Source organism: Clavelina lepadiformis, chromosome 7 (assembly GCF_947623445.1).
Source record: "Clavelina lepadiformis chromosome 7, kaClaLepa1.1, whole genome shotgun sequence".
NCBI classification, from domain to species: domain Eukaryota; kingdom Metazoa; phylum Chordata; class Ascidiacea; order Aplousobranchia; family Clavelinidae; genus Clavelina; species Clavelina lepadiformis.
Window position 1 is genome coordinate 1,038,619 of NC_135246.1, and position 22,600 is coordinate 1,061,218.

General features: G+C 35.3%; 5 protein-coding genes across 6 annotated transcripts; 2 read left to right on the plus strand and 3 right to left on the minus strand.

Moving 5' to 3' along the window:
- Nucleotides 1–238: 238 nt before the first annotated feature.
- LOC143465705 (uracil phosphoribosyltransferase homolog) lies at nucleotides 239–3,581 on the minus strand. Its single transcript, XM_076964139.1, has 5 exons — nucleotides 3,318–3,581; nucleotides 2,576–2,751; nucleotides 1,304–1,465; nucleotides 762–860; nucleotides 239–665 (listed from the first exon to the last, which is right to left on the minus strand). The coding sequence occupies exons 1-5, from the start codon at nucleotides 3,479–3,481 to the stop codon at nucleotides 559–561; spliced, it is 708 nt and encodes a 235-aa protein (XP_076820254.1). The 5' UTR covers nucleotides 3,482–3,581; the 3' UTR covers nucleotides 239–558.
- A 3,255-nt stretch (nucleotides 3,582–6,836) lies between these two features.
- On the plus strand, nucleotides 6,837–10,309 carry LOC143464648 (equilibrative nucleobase transporter 1-like). Its single transcript, XM_076962550.1, has 2 exons — nucleotides 6,837–6,855; nucleotides 7,080–10,309. The coding sequence occupies exon 2, from the start codon at nucleotides 7,110–7,112 to the stop codon at nucleotides 8,631–8,633; it is 1,524 nt and encodes a 507-aa protein (XP_076818665.1). The 5' UTR covers nucleotides 6,837–6,855; nucleotides 7,080–7,109; the 3' UTR covers nucleotides 8,634–10,309.
- A 113-nt stretch (nucleotides 10,310–10,422) lies between these two features.
- LOC143464652 (ras-related protein Rab-39B-like) lies at nucleotides 10,423–15,853 on the plus strand. Of its 2 annotated transcripts, XM_076962553.1 has the most exons (6): nucleotides 10,434–10,594; nucleotides 11,610–11,736; nucleotides 13,188–13,297; nucleotides 13,728–13,905; nucleotides 14,126–14,247; nucleotides 14,906–15,853. In XM_076962553.1, the coding sequence occupies exons 2-6, from the start codon at nucleotides 11,611–11,613 to the stop codon at nucleotides 15,021–15,023; spliced, it is 654 nt and encodes a 217-aa protein (XP_076818668.1). In that variant the 5' UTR covers nucleotides 10,434–10,594; nucleotide 11,610; the 3' UTR covers nucleotides 15,024–15,853. The 2 variants fall into 2 exon arrangements, with proteins under 2 accessions (XP_076818669.1, XP_076818668.1); XM_076962554.1 differs by lacking the exon at nucleotides 11,610–11,736 and having other exon boundaries at nucleotides 10,423–10,594.
- A 526-nt stretch (nucleotides 15,854–16,379) lies between these two features.
- On the minus strand, nucleotides 16,380–18,066 carry LOC143464650 (ubiquinone biosynthesis O-methyltransferase-like). Its single transcript, XM_076962552.1, has 6 exons — nucleotides 17,798–18,066; nucleotides 17,598–17,730; nucleotides 17,378–17,493; nucleotides 16,962–17,124; nucleotides 16,705–16,864; nucleotides 16,380–16,626 (listed from the first exon to the last, which is right to left on the minus strand). The coding sequence occupies exons 1-6, from the start codon at nucleotides 18,061–18,063 to the stop codon at nucleotides 16,466–16,468; spliced, it is 999 nt and encodes a 332-aa protein (XP_076818667.1). The 5' UTR covers nucleotides 18,064–18,066; the 3' UTR covers nucleotides 16,380–16,465.
- Nucleotides 18,067–18,556: 490 nt separating this feature from the next.
- Nucleotides 18,557–22,354, minus strand: LOC143464649 (all trans-polyprenyl-diphosphate synthase PDSS2-like). Its single transcript, XM_076962551.1, has 8 exons — nucleotides 22,111–22,354; nucleotides 21,617–21,857; nucleotides 20,919–21,044; nucleotides 20,502–20,718; nucleotides 19,509–19,673; nucleotides 19,329–19,421; nucleotides 19,023–19,211; nucleotides 18,557–18,719 (listed from the first exon to the last, which is right to left on the minus strand). The coding sequence occupies exons 1-8, from the start codon at nucleotides 22,160–22,162 to the stop codon at nucleotides 18,558–18,560; spliced, it is 1,245 nt and encodes a 414-aa protein (XP_076818666.1). The 5' UTR covers nucleotides 22,163–22,354; the 3' UTR covers nucleotide 18,557.
- Nucleotides 22,355–22,600: the final 246 nt, after the last annotated feature.

The window sequence follows — 22,600 nt, forward strand, 5'->3', positions numbered from 1 at the left end:
TAACTATAACCTAGTTATTAAAACGTAGTATAGGCCTATATTGCAAGTTAGACATTACAATAACTTAAAACATATAGGCTATATGGCCTATATTTCAATTGGCAACAAAGGATCTTCACTGGACTGGATCTGTGCAGTTCAAACACAATCTCCATTCGACTGCAACCTTCTCTCGTATAAACAGTGATAGGTATTAACTGGTACGACACTGCGTTAAGCAGCATGCATGGACATAATATTGATTAAAAATCGGATTTATTTCTTTCCGTTTAAGACAATTAAAAGCGGTAAGTTGCAATGGCAGTAAAAAAAACGTAAACTGCAGCAAAAGCTTAATCAAGGTTCGCAACAACACGAACCGACACAAATACTGTATTACAATTAACGTGAAAAAACGGGCAGTTGGACCAAAGCAAGACGCTGATTTGTACTAAATTAATTACATCACGAATTAAAGGCAATAAACAGTCCTCGGAGGAAACCTGGAACACGATAAAGGAAAAAAACATCTTACATCCTTCATTATATACCGTGCACATTGCTGACGTCAATCTTAAATCAATCTGTACCAAAATACTTCTTCCCGAAATGTACAGGAACGACCGGATTCATTTCTGTTGACAATACTGTGATCTTCGAATGGGCAGAAGATAATGTATCAATGCCTGTAATAAACAATCCAGTTGTATACACCATTGATCAAGGAGACTGATAGAGTAACCCATGGTTAACTAAAAGTAAACATCTGTAACTAACTGTACCTTCCGGCGTCACGAACAAGGTTAAAAGAATGATCTTTTCATCTATTACCCCATGCTCGCGAAGAACTTCGATGGCTTTTAAAACAGTGTTTCCGGAGGCTAATTATACAATAATGGGATAAGATTGAATTCTTTTAAATCTTCCTGATGATGGAAGATGAATGACAAATGAGAATAGGCAGCAACCGTTTTGTAAGTTTTAGAGGAAAAAGATCAATTGTACAGGTGCCAGATTTTTTCCTGGCTAACATACTATTTTATGGGTGAAATGTTTTAATTTCTAGTTTTACTTTGGTTTTTCTTAACCAATTCAAAACATCCATTAGCAGATAAAATACGCAATTATTTTAAAAAGAATCCTTCGTTTTTTGATGATAGAATTAATACTTAATCCAACCACTGTTGCAAATTTCAACACCAACTAAATCAAAAATCATACGACAAAATATTGCAACACTTAGGTTGATCTATGCCATACTTGGGGATTTAAAATTAATTGATTTCAAATTAATCATCGATCATTCTACAATCAACCAACTTACATAAGATTGGGTACATAAGCAGAACGGTCCGCTTGGAAATATCCTTGGGCAATTTTGCGTAATAAACTTTTGCCTTATCTGTCTCTTCATCGCTTTGTATTAAGATTTTTCCAATTCGAATTGACCTGCAGCTTTCACGTAAAGCTTGTTCCATCGCTTCCCCTAACAAGTTAACACCAGTTAATTAACTAACTAATTAATTAACTAATTAACTTAGTTTAACTCATGGTAGAAATTATTTTAATTTGGTTCTAGAAAATGCCTGAGTATGCGCATGATATGTACAACGCATGAACTAGCACAGTTGTGAAATCTGCATAGTTTTCAAATGCAGCACACTTCTCTTGCGCTATGTGCCTTATCATGTAGTTTCATAATTGTGGATTGGTGAGTAGTAGCACCAGTAGTAAGAATCAATTTATTCGTGGTGCAGTGGGAGAGGTGGGCAGTCGGTACTTTGAAAGCACCGTCGTTAACGGTATCGGTACTTGGCAAAAAATTTACCGATGTTGCCGGTATTCGATACTATTTCAAAAAACGTTCGGTAGTTTGTCGATACTCGGTACCTGTACTTTTTGTGCAAAAAAATGCTGCTGTAAATGCAATATTTGCCGCAATTATGCCCCCTGTAAAGGTTACTCCAGCTCAAAACATATGTGACGTTAATCGCTTGCAATTTTACTTGTCATTGCTAGATTAAAAAATGTCAACAGATGCTAAAATTAGTATTAAGAATTAATTAACATACATTTTTGAAAACATACAAGTTAAAATTTTGAAATTATCGCGTGACCAACTGAATATTCTTAAAAAAACTAATTCGGTACTTTTTTACAGAAGTATCAACGGTACTGGTATCAGTACTGGAAAAGTACCATGGTACATTAATTCGGTACTGCCCGCCTATAGCAGTTAGTGCCGAAAATGCGTAGAGGGCGAATACATTTTCTTTTTGGATACAACGCTAAATAATGCTTGCTTTACAAAAATGTGCGTGTCTCCAAAACCAATATGCAGGTTTGCTTGGGTCAACGCTAACAATGAAAACTTTACTCAGACTGTGAATGAACAATTAAAGTGTTTACCAAGTAATCAAGAATGTGCTTGTAACACACATGATTTGAATAACCTGTCCAAATAATCAAAGTGAACCAGTATACTCCGGAAACCTCCATTTTTCCCTTGCATGTATATGTATGCAGTCATTTGCATTGACAAGATGCAAGGGAAAAATTGATGACTTCTATCGATGTTAAAATGTTTTAAACGTACCACTTCTAATGATACTGACACCACAGTTTCCTTTGTTGAATTTTATTCCATCATACTCATGTCCTGATGGAGTCGTCACAATGTGCTCTGAGAATGGAAGAAGATTGAGACCTTCTTCAATCACGAGACGAATAAGACGATCGGCACTGAAGACAAATTCACTTCGACTGACATTCCTGGAAAAAAGTTAAAAAACATTTAATTGCTGAAATATTGAAATTCATTTTGAGACAAAATATGAAAGTATGTCAACCTCTAAATAATACCTCTCACAAACAAACTGATTATATGCACATGATTTCATGACATTTATATAAAGATTTAAAATAATGGAAAGCTGACTTCATTACTTATTTAGCCTTAAATTATTATCATTTAATAATTATAATGTTGTTTATTTTCAATTAGTAATTGACAACAACTGTTACTAAAACAGTAATAACATGACAAATTAGCATCCAAAGCACACTTTGAGGAAGCAGTATATGTCATTACATTACGTGCTATTGATTCAAACTGGCTTTTGAATGTCAGCTACGTGACAGATAGTTGATGACCGAAGATCTCTGTAAATATAAGCTTAGGCCTTTTTGACGTGGCGTAATAAAATGAAGTCACAAAAATCATGCATAAGTACATGCGGCAAAACATGAAAATTTACTTCAATTTAAATATATAGCCTAGCCTAAGCCCAAAACCAGTATGCATAGAAGGCTCTACTTGTTATGAAAATAAAGCTTACTTGTCCCTTATTATGGTTTGCAATCTTCTGATTTGGTCATTCGTTGTAACAAGTTTAACTTTACTTGAACTTTCACCCGTGAAAATTTCGTCATCTCTATCATTTTGTGACATAGTCACGTTGTTATACTTGTCTCCCCCGCTCGCTTTTACAGTAGAAGGCATGATAATTGCATGTTTTTGATAAAAACAACAACCGCCTACAGCAAATCGACGTCAGCCTATTTAATTCTTCACCAAGTAGCCTACTAAAACAAATTAAACTCACCACACATTAAACGACTGCTGGTAGACTTTATGGCGGGAAATCCCCTAATACAAAATTACTTGTTATCACGGAGGAAATGTGATCTTATCATTAACAACTTTACTGGAAACATCTTATTCTTACCCCACTCTCTCCCCCTATACGCAGGACAAATTTCAGACCAAAAGTGTTCACAAACTTTTAATAAACGTATTTTCTCATCGCAGCTGGGCGCTGTGTATTAGCTTTTTTGATGTTAAAACAAAGCAGATAAACTAATTTTTAAAAAAGGATCTCCAAACCACCACCCATGCAGCTATATATATAGTGGTATTTTATAATTGTGATTTTATTTGTGCTTGTCGAGGATGCCACCATAGTTTGTATGCATTTGGTTCTTGTGTAATTTACTCGTGACAAAGTGCGGCTATCGCACTACGAAAGATGCTGAATTGACAAATTTGCAGACATTAAGGTTTCTGCCGATGTTGCAAGTCAGAAAGCACTCTTTGTTTGACACACCAATTGCTGGGTTTTCAATCTTGCACTAGCAAGTGTACAACTGTACATTTCGCATTATGCATCATACGGGATAGTTAAGAAAATCTTTGTTGTTTTTTTGATTGACTTGTTGACTTAATTTTTGTAGGCTTGTCAGGATCAACGTTCTGAGGCAGCTTGACCTACTGTAAGCCTACGTTCGTTGTGTATTTAAATATTTTTGATGAAAGCATTTCATTGAAAGTAATTCACGCAACCCACTGTTAACAATAGAGAAGGTCAGGTTATAGAATGGGTATGCAAAGTTGATCAAATAATTTAGGGTTTAACAGAAATAGGAATTAGAATAAAAGACGGAAGTTAGGAATTAAGATCACTATGTTATAAAGTTCAAGTTAGTAGGTTAATAAGAAACTGCGAAAAACAGCTTGAAACGAACGGTTTTGTCTCGTGAAATAGCGACAGCCATTTTTTAATTGCTTGCAGTAGGCCTACATGCAATATCGATGCATATAGTGTAGGCTACGTGGATATACGCGTAGGCCAGAGGTTATCGGCCTACATTCTGATCATGATGTTCTTGCTAACTCTGGCATTTATGAAAAGAATAAGCAAAAAATGGCTTTCCAAGATAGAAGGCGATATAGTTTTTGACGCTTTGTGGCTTGATTACAATACACATTGCAGCAGCAGGAAAAACGCAACATTTTCCTCTTTAAACCTTGACTTAACGAGGCTCTTTAAATGAATGGGGTTCAGACTTTGCCATCTATAGTCTCTCAACCAACATTTACATAAAACATTTAGCCTACGTAAATTTCGTATTTTGGCAGGATTCATAATATAGTTTCGTGATATTGTCATTTATGGAAATTAGTTTTTGGGATGAAAGCGTTTGTAGACTCGATCAAATTTCCCAAATACCAAGCACAAATGTAATGTTGAAATGACAAGCCTTGTAAATGTGAAGTCGAAATACAGAAAATTAACACAGAGTGTAGGCCTCTGTATACGAGACGAAGCGCAAACAGAGAAAGCGAAACTCTTGTTTTCTATTCCTCTAATCTTTTTCGATGATCCTTACCTGTTACAAAGACAAGAAAAGGATAACCGTAGTAATTAGAACGCTACTATTCATTTAGAAATATTTCTTGCATAGCTACGCATAGAAACGTAGAAGACATAGCCTACATGACAAAGTTGTTAATGTGCAAATGGATGGTTAAAGTAAAACCCCAAGGATAGTGTTTTCTGAGTTTCCTTATGCTAGGAATTAGGGCTTAGGCTATATTTTTTATCTACTTTGTAGTCTAAAGCTTATATTAAATGACGACTTATATATTTTTCGACGTCTCACAATGTCATCGAAATTTAACATAATAAATCTTAAACTGCCTGCTAACATAGATATTTTTATGAAAAATTTCATTTCGTTTTACCAACTTCTCCGGGTTTTCTTACAACGGAGTGCATTTGTTTTGTTACTTAGCTACTGATTCCTCAAAGCGTGTTCCGCAAAGACAATCTCGGCAGTCGGAGCTCAACCGGTAAAGACTAAGGAATCCTGGCCTGCTAACAAGTTTAAAATTCACTCAAAGAAATCCTTCAGGCTAACGATAAAACATTGACACAGTGAAACAGTACAGAACCAGTATAGTATATTTGCAGCACCATACTGTATGATTTAATATGCCCTTGCGGAGTATGATATATTCCGCTTATTTGTCCTTCCCGCGTAATAGTTGCGAAAGGCGCGCTTGGCTGTGTGCAGGATGTATAGGATATCCTGCAGAAATGTGTGGCTAACTGGCTATGGACAAAGGAGCTTTTCTCTTAAAGCTTCTTGCCCACGTGGATCGCGGTCGTTTGCCGTCCTCATGTCTTCGTTTCGACTTCTTTATCTTATTGATGGACCACGTGTGTAGGCGATGTCATCCTATCTAGCTTTCCCCTTCAGACTAAAGTGAGGAGATAGCTTGTCCTGGTTGATTGTCATCTGTAATGTTTCGTTAACATGGTGAAATCAGAAAGTTATAACAATATATCTGTATTGTATAGGATTGTTTGGGTTTCAGATCATTACACTCTGAAACATTAATTGTTTGTGAACTTAACGAAGCGTATTCCGGTAGGATTAGTAACCTGGCAGCTTTAGTTATTTAGCCGTTAGTTGAAAGTGTGACAGCAACTCACAGGATTTTCGCGCACACAGAATTTTTTATCTTTTTTTACTTTTTAATGTAGTTCCTGGTCCAGTGATCCAAGAGAAACTAACAGATAACTTCACATGGGTACATAATCTTGGATGGTCTGAATTGCAACAGGTGGGCTTTAACATTCCATTGCAAGAGTTGGAGATATGTCATGTTTTAGAATTTCATGAAATATTATAGCCTGAGACATACTAAAGTTGCGTACAAAATTTCAGGGCGCTCAATGCGGGGTTTTTCGATTAATTGCCTGTTTAGTAATTTGACCTTACAATAACGCAAAGTAAAGCATTTTTACAAGCATATACGGTATGTGACTTAACAATGCGTTAAATAGAGAACATATAATGACGTTATAAAGACAAGAAAAGGATAACCGTAGTAGTTAGAAGGCCACTAATCATTTAGAAATACTGCTTGCATAGCTGCGCATTATTTATTACTTACCGGGTGTTGTCTTATTTTGAGTAACGGGCATGCCAATGAAGCTTTTTAATGTAGTTCGTGGTCTAGTGATCCAAGAGATACTGACAGATAACTTCGCATGGGTACATAATCTTTGATGGTCTGAATTGCAACAGGTTATAAATTTATTACCTAAATAGTATCGTATCTTACATACGTGGAAAGGTCTACTCCATTTTGCAGGATCATATATACTGTTTTTTGCTTAAAATTTAAAATTCTGTAGGCTTAGATTTTGAAAAGAAAGTAGCCCATAAATTCATTCTCGTTTGTTAATTCTGTTTCTAATATAGTGGTATAAATTAATTGTTCGTTTCTTTAGACACTGTACTTTTGGTAGATGATTACTATCTGACCGTCTTATGTTAAGATGGCGTATAAATGTAAGTATTGGCTGAGTGCCGGGACCGCCGTCATAGAAGGTTTATTCTTCAGTGGAATAATTTTCGGTTGGTCCTCAATCACTTGCGTGCTTAAAACAAAAGGATACTTCAGTTATTTGTGTGAAGATTCAGACGACAGTATTGTCTCGTTGTCAAATATATCTCAAGCCAATTCAACATCAGCCCCAGTGTCAAATTCTTCAACATGTTCGTCGTGTCGTGCTCAAGATGAATCCATCAACTTGGTTTTCACTGTAGCAAGTGCTGTGCTATCATTTTCTGCTTTCCCAAACGGATATGTCTTTGATCGCTTTGGCACTTGGGTATCTCGACTTATGGCAGCTATTCTTGTGACACTTGGTGGTATTTTAATGTCCATTTCGACAGTTAGCACATCTTGGCTGCTTTTTCCCGCCATGTGTAGCTTCGCCATTGGCGGGATTTTGCTTCTTGTCACAAACATGCAGCTCGGAAATCTGTTCGGTAAAGCTCGATCGTCGGTGATCACCCTCCTAAATGGCGCACTCGATTCTTCTTCATTTGTTTTTCTTCTCATAAAACTTGCTTACGAAAACGGAATAGACTTGACGACCATTTTTGTCTTCTTTTCTTGTTGCACGTTGTTTCTATGGATAAGAACATTCATCTTAATGCCTCGGATGCATATTCCGTTCCCGTTGCCCAAAAAGGGAATTGAATATGGTTTGAAAGATTGTCGTTCGAAAAAGCAGAGTGATGAACACACCCTTTCTAACAAAGAGGAGGAGCGTGAAGAAATGATGTCAGCAGACGTGGATTTGAAGAAGAGTGAATCATACTGGACTTATCTAAAAACTGGGAAATTTTGGATGAATGTAATGCATTTTAGTGTTCTGCAATTAAGAAATTATTTCTTTCTCGGTACGCTTGTGAATTGGTTGAAATTTTTAATGTCTCCCGACTACAGTGATTTGGGTACTTACCTAAATGCTTTTGGAGTTTGTCAGTTTTTTGGTGTTCTTACAGCGCCACTGAATGGAATGCTCATCGACAGCTGCATAAATTGGATGAAGAAATCGGACGCTGACGAGTCGGTGGTAACAGCCAAAGCTGTTGCTCTTTCTGGATTTGTGACAACCACTCTTGGTGTAATCTTTTCCTTGGTTGTCATTATTCCATCAGTCAAAGTTCAGTACGCGTCTTTCATATTGCAAGTGCTTTTCAGGTCCTTCTTATATGGTGGTAATTGTAGCTTCGTAGCACTTTTATTTCCCAGCGAACATTTCGGAAAACTGTACGGAATGACAATGACACTAGCTGGCCTCGTCACTTTGTTTCAGTTTCCGCTCTTTAGTTTGGTGCTGCGGGTTTTTGAATCCGACTTTCTTTTCATAAACGTAGCATTCATGGTGGTGTGCTTGCTAACTTACATTCATCCCGTCACTTTATACTATAGCAGCTGCCAACAGCAGAAGCAAAGTAAAAAGAGTGCTAACTCAGGAAAGAATGGAATATTACAAGCTGAGGCCTGAATTGGTGCCTGTTTAAAGCAAAGCTGTTACCATTTAATTGAAAAGTCTTCAAGTGCCAATACTTTAAAGTAACTTCATGTTTGCGGATTTTAAAGTTAATAAGGCATTAATTTTCGTTTTAAAGCTTGTTTTTTTACCCTTTAGCCATAATTGACTTACTTCTGCCTATATTTAATTTTACATCTTTGGTTAATTTTGAGTTTAATAGGTTGAAATTTAGCCGCACGTTTTTTGTAAATTTTTTTAAAATGTTTGATTTATGTAGGATGTTATTTGCTCTTGATGACTAGGTTATTGATCGTAAAAACATATTATTGACTTCTTATTAGGAATTATATCGCATGTCTTTGTATCCAGATGCTGTATATACTGTAGTACTGCTAAGATTTTTCGCTTGAAGTTGTAGTAATGTCATGGCAAGCTGTCACAAGCTTTCCATTCTCAGCTTTTTTCTGGTTCTCATTTTTTATGTGCTCATATCCACAGATAGGTGCTCCCTCTGTGTGAGAACATGGCAGCTTACATGATAGTTCCCCATCTAGATTCTAACTTTTACAGTTACTAATATATTTAATTTATTCTAATTAAAACTGTGCATCCACTGTTTAAGTTCCATTGTTTTAGTAATACTTAGAAACCATCTATTTACTGATTCACTCCTAATACACAATCTATTGATGCTGTTATGTTATTAGTGTGTGTAGTGTTTGATCAGCTTGGGTGAAACTTACTGTTGGTTTGTTGTTTTCCATTATGCTTAGTAAAATGTGATAAGTTTGTTTTCAACCAATTTTTCTGTGACTATTGACGTTAGTTAGTTATGACAATGCTGCTAATTTATTGTTTTCTTATGATAATAATTGCAAAAATTATATTCAAAGAATTATAAATACATTAGTTGGCAACCTACAGCCCAGTTCCACATAATGCCTCACTTGCAGTTTCGTATGGATTTATCGCAATTCATAATACGAATATTTCTTAACACCTCCCCTTTGTTTGCAAATATAACTTGCAGATTAGCCGATGAAATTGTCTCTGTTCATTGCTGCCTGGTTCTGTGCAATCACAGTATCATATAATATTGTAGAAATTCGTGAAGATCTTTAATGTTTTTGAAAAGGTTGCCAACCTCCGTGTTAATAACCACTCACAGTGGTATCAACAAAACAGATCCAGTTTTCCTGTGATGTAAAATTTACAGGACTCAACTTTGCGCTGTTTCAGTGTATATTTTGATAGCGAGTGTGTTTGTTGGATTGTGTAGGGTCTGTCTAGAAATTATTCGGTGCGCATAATACTTGGTAGTTCCAATTAAAATACGTAAAATTAAACTTTCTACAAATCATTAGCAATGATTGCTATCTTGATATTACTGTTGTATACAGAAGGTCGCACTGTGCAATTAGATAAAATCTTAATTTACCTCAAATAATATTTAGTGTAATTTATATGTTTTGTATACTTCAGAGTGCGATTGTTGTTTGCGATTGTCAAAATGTTTGAATGCTGAAACCTACAGAACACTTTTTACTCACTATGTCACCTTACTGTTTATGTTTGTACATAATTATGATTCACCAGGATAAAATGTATATATGTCAAGTGTGATAGAATTCTTTCACGAAACCCGTTAATGCCAAAGTTGTTGATGCTAATTGATTGCCCTACTCATACTCGTTACAAATTCTAGCTCACAATCAACGATAAGCCTGTCGCAAAGAAACGAAATTCATTTGAAGAACTTTGCATGTGTATTGTACATAATGTTTCATTTGATTTTAGGTAGTTAAGGTCGTGTAAGTTTAGTTTATCTGTACATAAGACTATAAGAGGTGAATATTATTTAATAACTTTTTTCTCGTATCGTGTGAAACATCTGCATTCACTTCGAACAATGCTGTACTGAGAGTCGTATGAATGGGTCGATAAACAAGGGCAACTTTAACAGAACTTGCAAGGTGAGACAATTATAAAAAGATGATATTTTACTCATATATATATATAATTGTTGAATATGCTATGTGTAACCACAGTTTATACAGACGAAATTGGTTAATCGTATACTGGTTAAACGTATCAATCGTTTTATGGTATCAAAATCTGAAATCCCAAACCAAATCCTATCTAATGTTAAGTAAAACCATCGGTTAATCGAATCACACTTAAAGGAATAAATTTTGATTATGGTATCAGGATTTGCTTCTCACTTGCATACTGCGGTCATTTAATCGTATCATCATCTTCGGCCAGATGTTCGGAAGCAAAGATGAGCCACGCATCTCATGCTTACCGATAAGCAAAAGGAGAATGCCTTTTTCGCGTAATTGTGTCTACGTTTAAAATCAAAGCGGAGATGAGGTCACGTGTGCGGTCAACTCAAACAACGAATTATATATTTTACAAAGACAGCACAAAGGAAAAAAAAGCAACTACAGTACCGGTATCGATTACACTTGAAAAAAAGGCTGTGACGTAACAAAGACCATTCACGATAAAAGGAGAGTCCGATTAAAGTTTGCCGAAAAAATGCTTTATTCAACAACGTGCTCTTGGTCAATAGCTGGCAATGTAGCCAGCTGTGTTGCGTAACACAGTGCAATAGGCCACTACAGTAATAAACTCTACATAATTTAACCAGAATTGTAGTCAGCTGACGTTGTAGGATTCATAGAGTTGTACAGTGCTGTAATGCCCATTGCAACCGAGTTAGCTCATACACATTATCAACAATAATGCCTGTTCATGATAAACATTTTTTTAACATATTGGTTAAACGGATCAATCGGATAATCGTATCAAAACGTCTGGCAAATAGGTGATATGATTCACCGATTTCGTCTGTATATGGCACTGTTCCATAAACTTATTGCTTTATTTGTATCATTGGTTACTGCTGTTGTTGGTACGTACAATTAGTTAAGTGAGTTATCAGAAGTGACGATATTTATTCTTGTCAACTTTCATTGTCTTCAGAATGACCACCTTAATTGCACGATCTGATACAATTTGGGCATATCAATTCCGTATTGTTTTGCTTGGTGATTCGACTGTTGGCAAATCAGCTTTGCTTCGAAGACTAACCGATGGTTGCTTTTTTGAAGTTAGTGTCATTGCTCAATTGTCAGTGCTTAATTGTCATTGCTTAATTTATAATTGCTGTGTGGATGTACTTACTACAAACTTTATACACCAGGATTTCCCAAACTTTTTGGTCTAAGGACTCCTATTTGTGAATCTGTTATTTCTCGGAACCCCAGTGTTATGTCGAATCAAATTTTTCTGCCCCACTGGTGTGGAAGGATAATTAATACAAAAATAAATAGCACTGATTTATGTTTATTAACAACATTGATGAGACAGATGGGGTAGCTTATTTGATTGCAAAAACTTACGAAATGATTTCAATTACGAATCACTGCAACAGTTATCCATGTCTCGCTTTTTGTATTTTTTGTTATCGTCACCTATCCCTAGTGGTTCGTGGGCCCTAGTTTGGGGAACCCTGCCATACACTGCACCGGTAACTAAGTTTTAAACGCTGATGTGTATAGGAAGTAAGAATCCATGTTTCACTGATGACCAGGGTTGGAGCGATAACATCTGCCAAATAATCGAGTAAACGGTTATGTAAATGGTTTTATTCGATTTGTAATCAGTCTTTTTAGACTATTGTGACGAATAAATGGAATAATTATGCCAAAACCCAAGCAATATTCGATTAGATGATAATCGATTTTTCTTAGATTTTGGTCAGTTAGTTCGAATAAACTGTGTGTTTTGGACCATTAAATTAATAACTTTTCATACACTTTCCAGAGTTTGGATGATTACTTCTAGAACGTCAATTGAACAATCAGTCGAGAAAAGCGATATTTTTGACTCCAAAACAACTGATAAAATTGCTACATTAGCTTCGAAATAACCTAAAATATATTTAACTAAGTTTTGACTGCGACAAGTTTTACATAAATCACACGTAGACAACTATGTGCATCGTTTTAAATATATTAAAGTGGATAAACAACTGTAAACTGAACCCAGTCTAATAGTTTTGCCGTTACAATTCACAATTATGCAGTGCACGACGCATGTTGTTCTACATTTACGTTATTGTGATGTGTCGATGGCATTGTTCGCTACAATGAAAGATGCTTGCTTGACCGTGCAGTTTGTAAAGTGTTGAAAAACAACTATTGTTGGCTGCGCAAAACTACCAAGTAGTCAACGATTAATTCTATGTGGGATGAAATTTAATCATTAAGTATGACTGGAAAATCGATTGCAATTTGAATTAAGAGCAAAGTTTTTACGATTAAAATCGATCATTTTTTACTTTGGTTCCCTAAAACTCGAATCATGAATCGATTACTATGTCTTTGTTGCCTTAACAATCGGGTAATCAACCGGTTAATAAAGGTGAATCCCGAATTTATTCGAAAAAAATTCAATTATCAATTAAATACTAACGATTGACAATCGATTACGAATAACAATTACCCCAACTCTTCTGATGACTTCCATATATTGGTTAATTTCGTCATGTTCATTTAGGTGTCAGATCCAACTGTTGGTGTTGATTTTTATTCGCGCTTGATTGAAATTGATCCTTGCACGAGAATTAAACTTCAACTGTGGGACACGGCTGGACAAGAAAGGTTTAGGTATGATGTCTCCAATTCCTACTCCATTTTAACTTAAAGTATAGGCTTATGTTGGTGCGAGGAATTCATGTATATCAAGGACTACTACTACTAGTATAAAGGGCATCATGTGTTTTGATTTTGCACTCATTGACATCATGATCACTGACAATCACATTATAATGTGTGCCAATTTGCAACGGATTTTCGGCCTGACCAGTAACCACTAAATAAGTTCTTATAAATAATAAGTACCAACATTTTTACTTCATATTGAAATAAGGCGCATTTGTGAGCAGTGGCCCCACCAGTTATATAGAATGCTGCGGTCACATTAATCACAGCACTCATAATGTCATCCCGGTATAAAATCATAGAAATTCCAGTTCTTGACACACAGTTCAAGTTCAATCAATCACAGTTCTTGTAAAATATATGTTATATTTTTCAGGTCAATAACCCGCTCATATTATCGTAACTCGGTCGGGGCAGTGCTGGTTTACGACGTGTCAAATCGTCAGAGTTTAGAGAACATCATGGAGTGGGCGGACGAGGCACAACTCCACGTTGCTCCGAGGAAGATGAGTTTTATCTTGGTCGGGCAGAAGAGTGATGTTGGGGAGAGACAGGTCTCACTACTTCATAAATTTTATAGAAATGGAAAAAATCCTTCATGAGAAATTCGATATTTTTCTTAATGCTTTCTAAGGCATATTGCTTAGTCATGTCAATGTAACATAGGAAAATGATAATGGTTATGCTTGATAGTTTTTTGAAAGAAGTCTCTATAGTTTTATGGAAAATTTGCTTAAAATCTCTGATATTTGAACAATTTTACTGGCTATGCAGATTTCGACAGAAGAGGGCGCTGCATTTGCCCGAGCGCACAAAATTCCCTTCGTCGAGACTTCAGCAAAACTTGGAGTAAATGTGGATCATGCGTTCGTGACCTTAACTAAGCAAATCTTCAGGTAATTTTGCTACAGGCAAAACTCTGCTAACTCGTTCTATGAATTGTCACCGGTTACTGAATAAGATTTATTTAGAAACTTTAGTATATAATGTTGGCAACATTTCCAGGAACTATTGTTTGTGTTTGGTCCACTTTGGGTTTCAACCAGGGCTTTGGAGCAGGCATAAATATTAAATTGCTCCAGCTCCGGAGCCCTCTTTTATCATATATCAGCTCCGGCTCCATTACGTCAAAAACTGAGGTTTAAAGATAAACGCTCAATTTGGAATATCTAGCGTTTCAAAATAATCACAAAGAAACTAACACAATCAATGAACACAAAATATTTGATTCTGCACAAAGAAGTGTTCAAAAACCATTCGTACGAAGGAATAATATTGCCTCCATCAAGTCTTCTTTCATCGAACATCTTAAATCTTATGAAATACCTCGGAGCTGGAGCTATTTTTCAAACAACTGGCTCCAGCTCCAAAGCCCTGGTTTCAACTGTTGGAATTGGAAAACTGCAATTTGTATTAAAGTTAATGAATAAAAGTCAATGTTAAAAAGTTGAAGTTAAATTTTAAAATTAATTTTAAATTTTAATTATATAATTTTTAGATTTAGTTAATTTAAGTTAAATAATTAATTTCAATTAAAAAGTTGTGTGGCCTTAGGTTGGTGAAATCTGGCGAGATAACACCAGAGGATGGTTGGGACGGAATAAAATCTGGACTCGTCCCGAGCACCGTTCAAACACTTGATGTCGCTGAAGAGAAACGGAGCTGCTGTTAATATCACCGCAACCATCTTGCAAGCAATGAAATACTTTTCGTTAAAACTGCTTATTTTTTTTTAGTTTATCATATTCATTCCTCAAACAGATAATATTAATTATGCTTGTTTGTATTAAAATGTCATGTTCTGACCTACGGAGCCACTCAGTTGTTGTTTCTAATACTGATACGAATACTCATAATAATACTAATTAACTCAACTAATACCACGATTTTTTGCTGGTTTGTGTTGGTGGTTAACTGCCTTTGCACGTTATCTTTATGAACCCAATTTTGCACGTTTATGATATTGTTTATGTCACTGTAGTATTATTTCACTAAACAGCTGTTAGCAATAATATTTCTATAGGGTTACAAGTAATCTACTGAGCTTTTCCAAAAACTGTTTGTTGTAAGGTTGTCACTTGTCTTTGAAGTGTGAATTTCTCAAATTTTATCGGAGTAATTTTCGTTTGTGATTAAATGAATTTTATTCTCAACAACATGAGTTTAATTATGCTCAATATAATTTACTGGTATTCACCTTCTTGATAGAAATTATTTTTAACGTGGTTTATTAACTGCGTCGTCTCACGCCGTTACTTTTATCTTCTGAACATGAGATTTTTATAATTTGTAGTGCAAATGCATATGTGTAATTTTTTTTTAGTTGCTCAATCTTAAACCAGTGCTGTGTTTAGTATTAGTGTTACGTATTCAAATGTAGTGTTGAAATCTTATTTGTACGGTTATGTTTATTACACAAAATGGAAGATTTCTATCCAATTATCCATAAAATATCCTTTTTCTAGCTGCTGCATGCATTTGCAACTTTCTTATGTGATTATTGTTTACTTTTAAATCTATGTTTGCGTCTTTCCAATAATCTTATTGTAAGTGTCATTAATGCCTTAAAGTTGCTGTCTTTGAACGCTTTTACTGGTGATATACTTAGCGAAAAATTTGTTTCCCTGTTCTTGGTGCAGCCATTTTCTACTTCTTCAATATCTTTAATTGTAATTATCAGCTAAATCAACTTTCTATATGCAGAAGCAGTTTGTTATTTGCGTGGTATATGCACTGTACATATCTTCATGGCCATCATGGTAAGCTGCATAAGACAAGCCTGGTGCTCTCTGTATTTTTATGTTGTACAGTACTTGGAGATTTTTGCACGTTGTGTGTCGTTTATGTCAGTCACTGGTTTAGTGGTGAATACTGTGTTGTGAGGTTGATATATGATTTGCTGTCAAAATTGAAGGTTCATTCGGTGAATATGTATGTAAATTTCACATTCAATTCCAAACGAACCGTTACTGTCCTCTAACTGTTTTGTTTTCAATCTTAAGGATTGAATAAAGACAAACAGACTGAAATACTCTTGCTAACATGATGAAATGCCATTTTACATTTAGCTTTCTTTTTCAAACAAACAATAAATATGCAGACCACAAAAAAAGTTCAAACATTGACCGCTTCAACATTCTCTTCATCTAACACCTCATCCTCCAGTTGTTTGGTCGCGTGGAAGATGTAGTTGATGTCTTTGTCACTACTCCACGTCCATTTATCTTGCAACGGGTTGTACCTCATCCCTAGCATCTTACGCAGGTGACAGTTGGCTGCAGCGTTCCACAATTTAGAAACTGAGTTATTCTGTTTTCAACCCCCTAGGTCACAATTCCACTACTGAGACTTACCATTTGCGAGAAAACCGTTGACTTCTGTTGGCGTTATAAGCTTGTTCCAATCGTGCGTTCCTTTTGGAACGATGTTCAGAATTTTTTCAGCAACAAAAATTCCCAAAAGATATGAAATTTGCGTTCGGTTGATTGTGCTTGCAAAAAGTGATCCACCCGGCTGGTTGAGGGAAAATAATTTAATTAACAACTATAGACGCAAGTGCAAACCGGCTGGACAATGCTATTTTTATTATATGATAAATGTAAATATTTACCTTAAGAACGTTTGTGCACATCTTGATAAAATCCTCTGGATTATTGACGTGTTCAATCACCTCAGATGCTATGACGCAATCAAACTTTAGAGTTCCTAGCGCTACAATGTCTTCAAGCCAGAAGTCAAGGTATTGTAGATCTTCGAGTTCTGTATCATTGCCCCTGAAAAGGAAACACGACAATCGAGTTATGTTTCCAGCAGTTGGCATATCGAGCTCATTGTGTTAAAGACAAAAATTTGCAAAACATTTTCACATAAAATAACGTTGGAACATTTACTGAAACAATGAGCAATAGTAGAAATATGGTGGTTCTATATTTTGCAAGTAACTTTTATATTTTACGATTTCACTAAATCGGCTAAATCATAGATTTCTTTCGATGCAAAAAGGCTTAAATGCATATTAATGGGAACCTATGACTCTTTGCAACGGTCAAAACTTCCTTGCTAGAGTCAAGACCAACAACTGAGGCTCCAAGTCTTGAAAGCGGCTCCGACAAAATTCCAGCCCCACAACCAACTTCTAAAATCTACAGGAAATTAAAAAAAACGAAGTTATAAAACGGTTAATAACAGTCTAAAACTCAATATCAGAAGACAGCAGCAGAAAAATTTGTGGAAATTTTGCACTCACTGAAACGCCTGAAAGTGGTTTTGATGTGTGACTATTTCCATGGCCTTGAAGAAGCAAGTTGTCTCGGATGAAAGGCACACGAAGCTTATTCATACTGTGGAGTGCTTTCATGCTGCCTTTTGTATCCCACCAGCTATTAAGATTAACAAGTTGAAATGTTTTGTTGCTAAAAACCTCGTAAATGTTCAAAAATTAATCACCTTTTGGCAAGTTGTGAAAATCTTTCAGTTTCTTCTTCTGAAACTGAGCTTGAGTGTTGTAACCTCACATTTGCAACACGGGTCCTTTCGCTTCCAACTTTAATCGCTCGTGTGTTTTCAGGTGGGTATAAACTCCACACAAGTTGTGTATTTTTGGTAAAGAAACTTCTTAATGACACTGAAGCCGCGGCAGCTAATTTCGGCACTGCTGTATATTTTGTTCCAGATATCAGATGGTGGCAATCTCTACAAGTTACTCCTAGCATTGTGAAATTTGCCTAAAAACAAAACGTTTTAAATAAGGTTTCTTAAATTTCTGTAACAGTCGGTGTGAAAAATGACAAATCAAAAACAATTCCTTTCAGCAAAAAGTGCACTTCTTAACAGAAAACAGACAGCAACAACAAAAAAATTTTCTTAGATATGTGCCAAGCTACAAATTAGGTTCTGTGAAAGTGATCTTTTTCTACAACAAAAGTTACATTTGTCATACTCGAAGTGATTACTTTTCTGTCGTTGACAGCCAAAGTTAAAAAATATAAACCTGACCAAAATATCTTTCAATAGCACGGCCAATACTTTTCAACTCATCATCTAATGCTATGTCGAAGATGGGAGTGTTTTTGCAAGCAAGTTTTTGAGAGTTTTTACACAGATTGTCCCACAGTAAAACGCGTGTCATTTCTTTGCTCCCATGTTGAGGCTGAAATGAAGTGAATTTGAAGCTGTCAGACCTCTTGGTCACAAACATTTTCTTTTGTTAGCCAACATCTGAGAAAGCACAAGTCAGTTTTTCTAAAGAGTCCCTCGCTTCACTTTCAGGGAGTTCTTTGAGGCAATCAAGAGCCAACATCCGATGCTTGCTCCCAACGTCTCTGCATTTTTCCATTATTGATGAACTTTCACGTACGTGGGAATTCAGCTGCAATTATTAATGGTTAGTTAACGAGTTAGTAAGTTGATTAGTTTTGAATAATTTTAATTGATTAAAGCCAGCAGTGAAATAACTTAAATTGAGTTGGACAAATTAAACATTCTGAACAAAAGCAATATTTGAAAATATTCAATTCATTGAATGTTATGATTCCGCACATGGATGCAGATGACTAAGAATTTGAAAATTTGTTTGTTCACGTGACTGTAACAAAAATCAAAACCGATGAAAAAACACAAAAAATTTCCAATAATTAACGACATTAAATCTAAATTTGGTCTAAATGCTCACTTCTTCTGTCATGAGAATCAATCTTCCGTCTTTTTCGGACTTTTTCAGAAATTGTTCAAACCATTTCCTGCCACCGTTGTCATGAGCAGCGATCACGACAGGCAAAGCGCAAAGTTCAGACGGGGCCAAGTTTATTTTGCCATTGTTGCTGTGGTCAAGTTTAGAAATTCGTTGGAAATCAAAACTAGCCTTCGTACACAAAGTTACAAATATTCACAAAACTTATTGAAAAAAATTTCTTCAAAGCAAAAATTAAACCAAAATTGCTGATTTTACTGAAATCGCATTTAATTGCAAAAATCAAACCTGGTGTGCCAAAGTAAAATGTTTCCCAAAGTTGCTGCAAACATCTCCGTACTTATCTCCCATATCTACAAATTCAGTAACAGACCTGCACGCCTGTGATCAGAATTTGTTTAAATCTGTTACCAAATACACGAGAACTGAATCCAATAAAATGACTGATAAACGTAAAAAAACACCCACGTTTGACAACAAACTTCCATATGCAAGGCACATAACATCTTCCCATTTCTCTGTAGAATCTGGCAGATCATCAAGAGAGGCCATAGCTGAGAACTTGCCTGACTCGGGTAAAATAAAGAATCCATGCGACATGTCACTAATGGCCTTTGACATCAGATTAACGACCTACATGAGCAATTCATTAGTTTCATTCTTGTTTAACCAGCATGCAGCAAAGGATAGCTTTGCAGTAGCCACGCTTTGCAAATATATAGACCGGGGGTGTTCAAATGGCGGATCTCGATCCGGATCCGGATCTTTTCAACTTTTTGTGTGGATCTTCCAATGTAGTCTTGAAACAATCTTACAGCTGTAGCACACTTCACTTTTGACTTTTGCAAAGTTATTAATATGTTGTAGGCCCTACAATGTAGGGTACATTTACATAAATAAAGCACCATAAAATTTAAAGCATGTCCAATATGTTTACTATTCGTATTTAGTGGATCATCACGTTGTCAGGTTTGGTTGTGGTGGATCATGGCAGAAATCATTTGAACACCCCTGATATAGACTATATACAGTACAGCAAATATATAGACTTAAGAAAGAAATTCCACATTAATACTAATTAAAAACAGATAGAACAAAATAATATTGATGTTTTTTTAAATATGATTTGTGATAGTGGTGCTTTGTTTTAAAAAAAAAAAAAAATAGAACATTGAAATATTATGAAGTCATAGTATTACATCTATGAGCATAACTTGTTCACAGTTTGGACCTATTAACTGGTTTAATTGTAACTATTACCTTGTGAGCCTGACAGTAATTTGTTGTTAAAATCAAAGGCTTACCAACTAAGTTAGAGAGTATATATGTAAAGTTCACATGTGTATATTAAAATTCCGCCTACGTGCATTTTCGAGGGAACCAAATGTCATAACATTGGTCACTATTTCGTACAAAGAAAGAAAATACAAGAAGCGTTAAGTGTTTCATTTATCCTCGTACCTGAAGATTCTTCAAATCTGCCAGAGCAGCACATGCATTGGCCAATAAGAAGTCACCACTGAGCACGGCCATTTTATTCCCAATTTCCATTTCTGACCAATATTTATCGCTACTGGAGCCATTACAGCTTTCATCGATCGTGTTTTTATTGACTATTCCTCGATGGACTAAAAATGCGATATGAATGAGTTCCGTCAACTCAGCTAAAGCCCGTTGCCTGCAAAGTAAATTAAAGTAATTAATTAATTTAATTAAATAAATTATGTCAGCAATACAAGTAGAGTATATTCAAAAAATTAATTTTAATTTAAACTAACATTGATCAACAAATATGGTTACGTTACATATAATAAGATAACAGCAATATGGCAGTATATCATTGAAAATCACCAGAAATGATTAAATATGACAATTTACTTGTTGAATGCTTCATTTGCTTGGATATGATCAATTCCAGAAGCATTTTCAACAATGGCTTTTGACAATAATAACACAACAATACCACGGCCTTGAACGCTGTCTTTTGAGTCAAACAATACTCCTCTGGAACCAAAATAATTTATATTGTTTAGTTTAGTTCAAATAAAAGTTTAAAAACACGACCGCTTGAAATCAACTATAGTGAAAGAAAACTATACTATAGTATAATTAAATAAACCTGGCTGTAGTCATGGCCATTGAATGCCACTCATGAATATTGTGATGTAACATGCTGGTATAGTATTAAAACATTTATTTTGAAGCAGAGGAATGTGTTTGAAAGATTCAACCGAGCATTAATTAGTTACCACTTGTGTCCCGCTTACAAGGCTTGTCTGTATAATTTCTGGTGAGCACATTTTCATATTTGCTTTTAAGTTTTTTTTGTAGCTTTGTCTAAATCTAAACTTAAAAGTGTTCACCAAGTGCTTCAGGGATATATTTCAACAGGTTTTTCCAAATGACTTGAATATACTAACATCAATTATAACCAATTAGAACTATTTGAAATTGGTCATGTTTCCTCATCTTTAAATTAAGAGCTTCCACTGTCATTTAAAATTACCAATGGAACAAATAAGCAACATAAAATAATTGAAAAACCGACGGTTTGTTTTTCAACAATCGCAACTTGCCTGGCTATTGACAGAAGTGGATGATTCGACTTGACGAGTTTCCTGATGTGCATCGCAACTCCGCTGAGTTCATCACTCAAAAGCGTCCGTAAACTTAAAAATGAAGTGGGAAAACCAACTATTTTCTCTGCATCAGAAATCACCTTATCTAATCCGCTATTCGAGCTTTTGAATGGGTTTTTGAATGATGACAAATTGCGTTTTTCATTTGGGTGATTTCTCACACTAAAAGCATCCGATCCTACATGCAAAAATATTAGCATAACAATAATACATATTAACTACTGTGTTTAATAATAACATATTACCATTAATTAATACAATTTAAACATTCTGTATACTGTTACCTTTGATAGGTATCCATTTTTAAGTTCTTTTGTTAAGTAGCTAGGCTAATAGGCATAGTCTATACTAGCCTAAATAGTAAGCAAAGGACAACGAACATGACACTTATTTCTTTAAGTTACAATACCAATTTACAATGTGCTACCTACCTGAATACACAAACAATCTTCTGGAAAAGTGACCAAATTTTCTTGTGAGCATATCTGCGTGGTGACTTTTACAGTTTTGACAATCTGCAGATTTCGGTCTGTCTGTCACGGCAGTTACTTAACTATGGTATAGATAATAGAACATACAGGTGAATGTTATAGTGTAGCAATGTAGCAAGTGAACTTACGCCAAATAACCACATGAAAGTAAGCTACGCATTATGCACGGCTGATGAAAAATTTCTTGTCGAAACCTTGAAGTTTTTCCACGAGATTCAAGGTTTAAGGATACTTCATTAGGGGATTAACCTTTTTAAAAACTTTTGTGTAAAGTTACATAATAAAAATACTCAAGAACAGTTCAATTTTATAAATAACTTGTTAAAATTTTAAGCTATTAGTGGTTTCTTTAATTGTACATGTAAAAGCGGTAATGAGTTTATTAAAAAAAGAAAAGTAAAATCATTTCAAAACAAAAACAAACGACGGT

Excerpts from the sequence above, each read along its gene's own strand:
- LOC143464648 (XM_076962550.1), top strand. The coding sequence starts at position 7,110 with ATGGCGTATAAATGTAAGTATTGGCTGAGTGCCGGGACCGCCGTCATA.
- LOC143464652 (XM_076962553.1), top strand. The coding sequence starts at position 11,611 with ATGACCACCTTAATTGCACGATCTGATACAATTTGGGCATATCAATTC. Across the intron at positions 11,737-13,187 it reads CCGATGGTTGCTTTTTTGAA|GTGTCAGATCCAACTGTTGG; the intron begins GTTAGTGTCATT and ends ATGTTCATTTAG. Across the intron at positions 14,248-14,905 it reads TTAACTAAGCAAATCTTCAG|GTTGGTGAAATCTGGCGAGA; the intron begins GTAATTTTGCTA and ends GTGTGGCCTTAG.
- LOC143464649 (XM_076962551.1), bottom strand. The coding sequence starts at position 22,162 with ATGCTCACAAGAAAATTTGGTCACTTTTCCAGAAGATTGTTTGTGTAT. Across the intron at positions 21,858-22,110 it reads AAGATTGTTTGTGTATTCAG|GATCGGATGCTTTTAGTGTG; the intron begins GTAGGTAGCACA and ends TTTTGCATGTAG. Across the intron at positions 21,045-21,616 it reads CCACTTCTGTCAATAGCCAG|AGGAGTATTGTTTGACTCAA; the intron begins GCAAGTTGCGAT and ends TTTTGGTTCCAG.
- LOC143465705 (XM_076964139.1), bottom strand. The coding sequence starts at position 3,481 with ATGCCTTCTACTGTAAAAGCGAGCGGGGGAGACAAGTATAACAACGTG. Across the intron at positions 1,466-2,575 it reads TGTCAGTATCATTAGAAGTG|GGGAAGCGATGGAACAAGCT; the intron begins GTACGTTTAAAA and ends TTAACTTGTTAG. Across the intron at positions 861-1,303 it reads GCTTATGTACCCAATCTTAT|CCTCCGGAAACACTGTTTTA; the intron begins GTAAGTTGGTTG and ends TTGTATAATTAG.
- LOC143464650 (XM_076962552.1), bottom strand. The coding sequence starts at position 18,063 with ATGCTAGGAGTAACTTGTAGAGATTGCCACCATCTGATATCTGGAACA. Across the intron at positions 16,865-16,961 it reads TGTGCACAAACGTTCTTAAG|CCGGGTGGATCACTTTTTGC; the intron begins GTAAATATTTAC and ends TCCCTCAACCAG. Across the intron at positions 16,627-16,704 it reads CAACGGTTTTCTCGCAAATG|CCAACTGTCACCTGCGTAAG; the intron begins GTAAGTCTCAGT and ends GGAACGCTGCAG.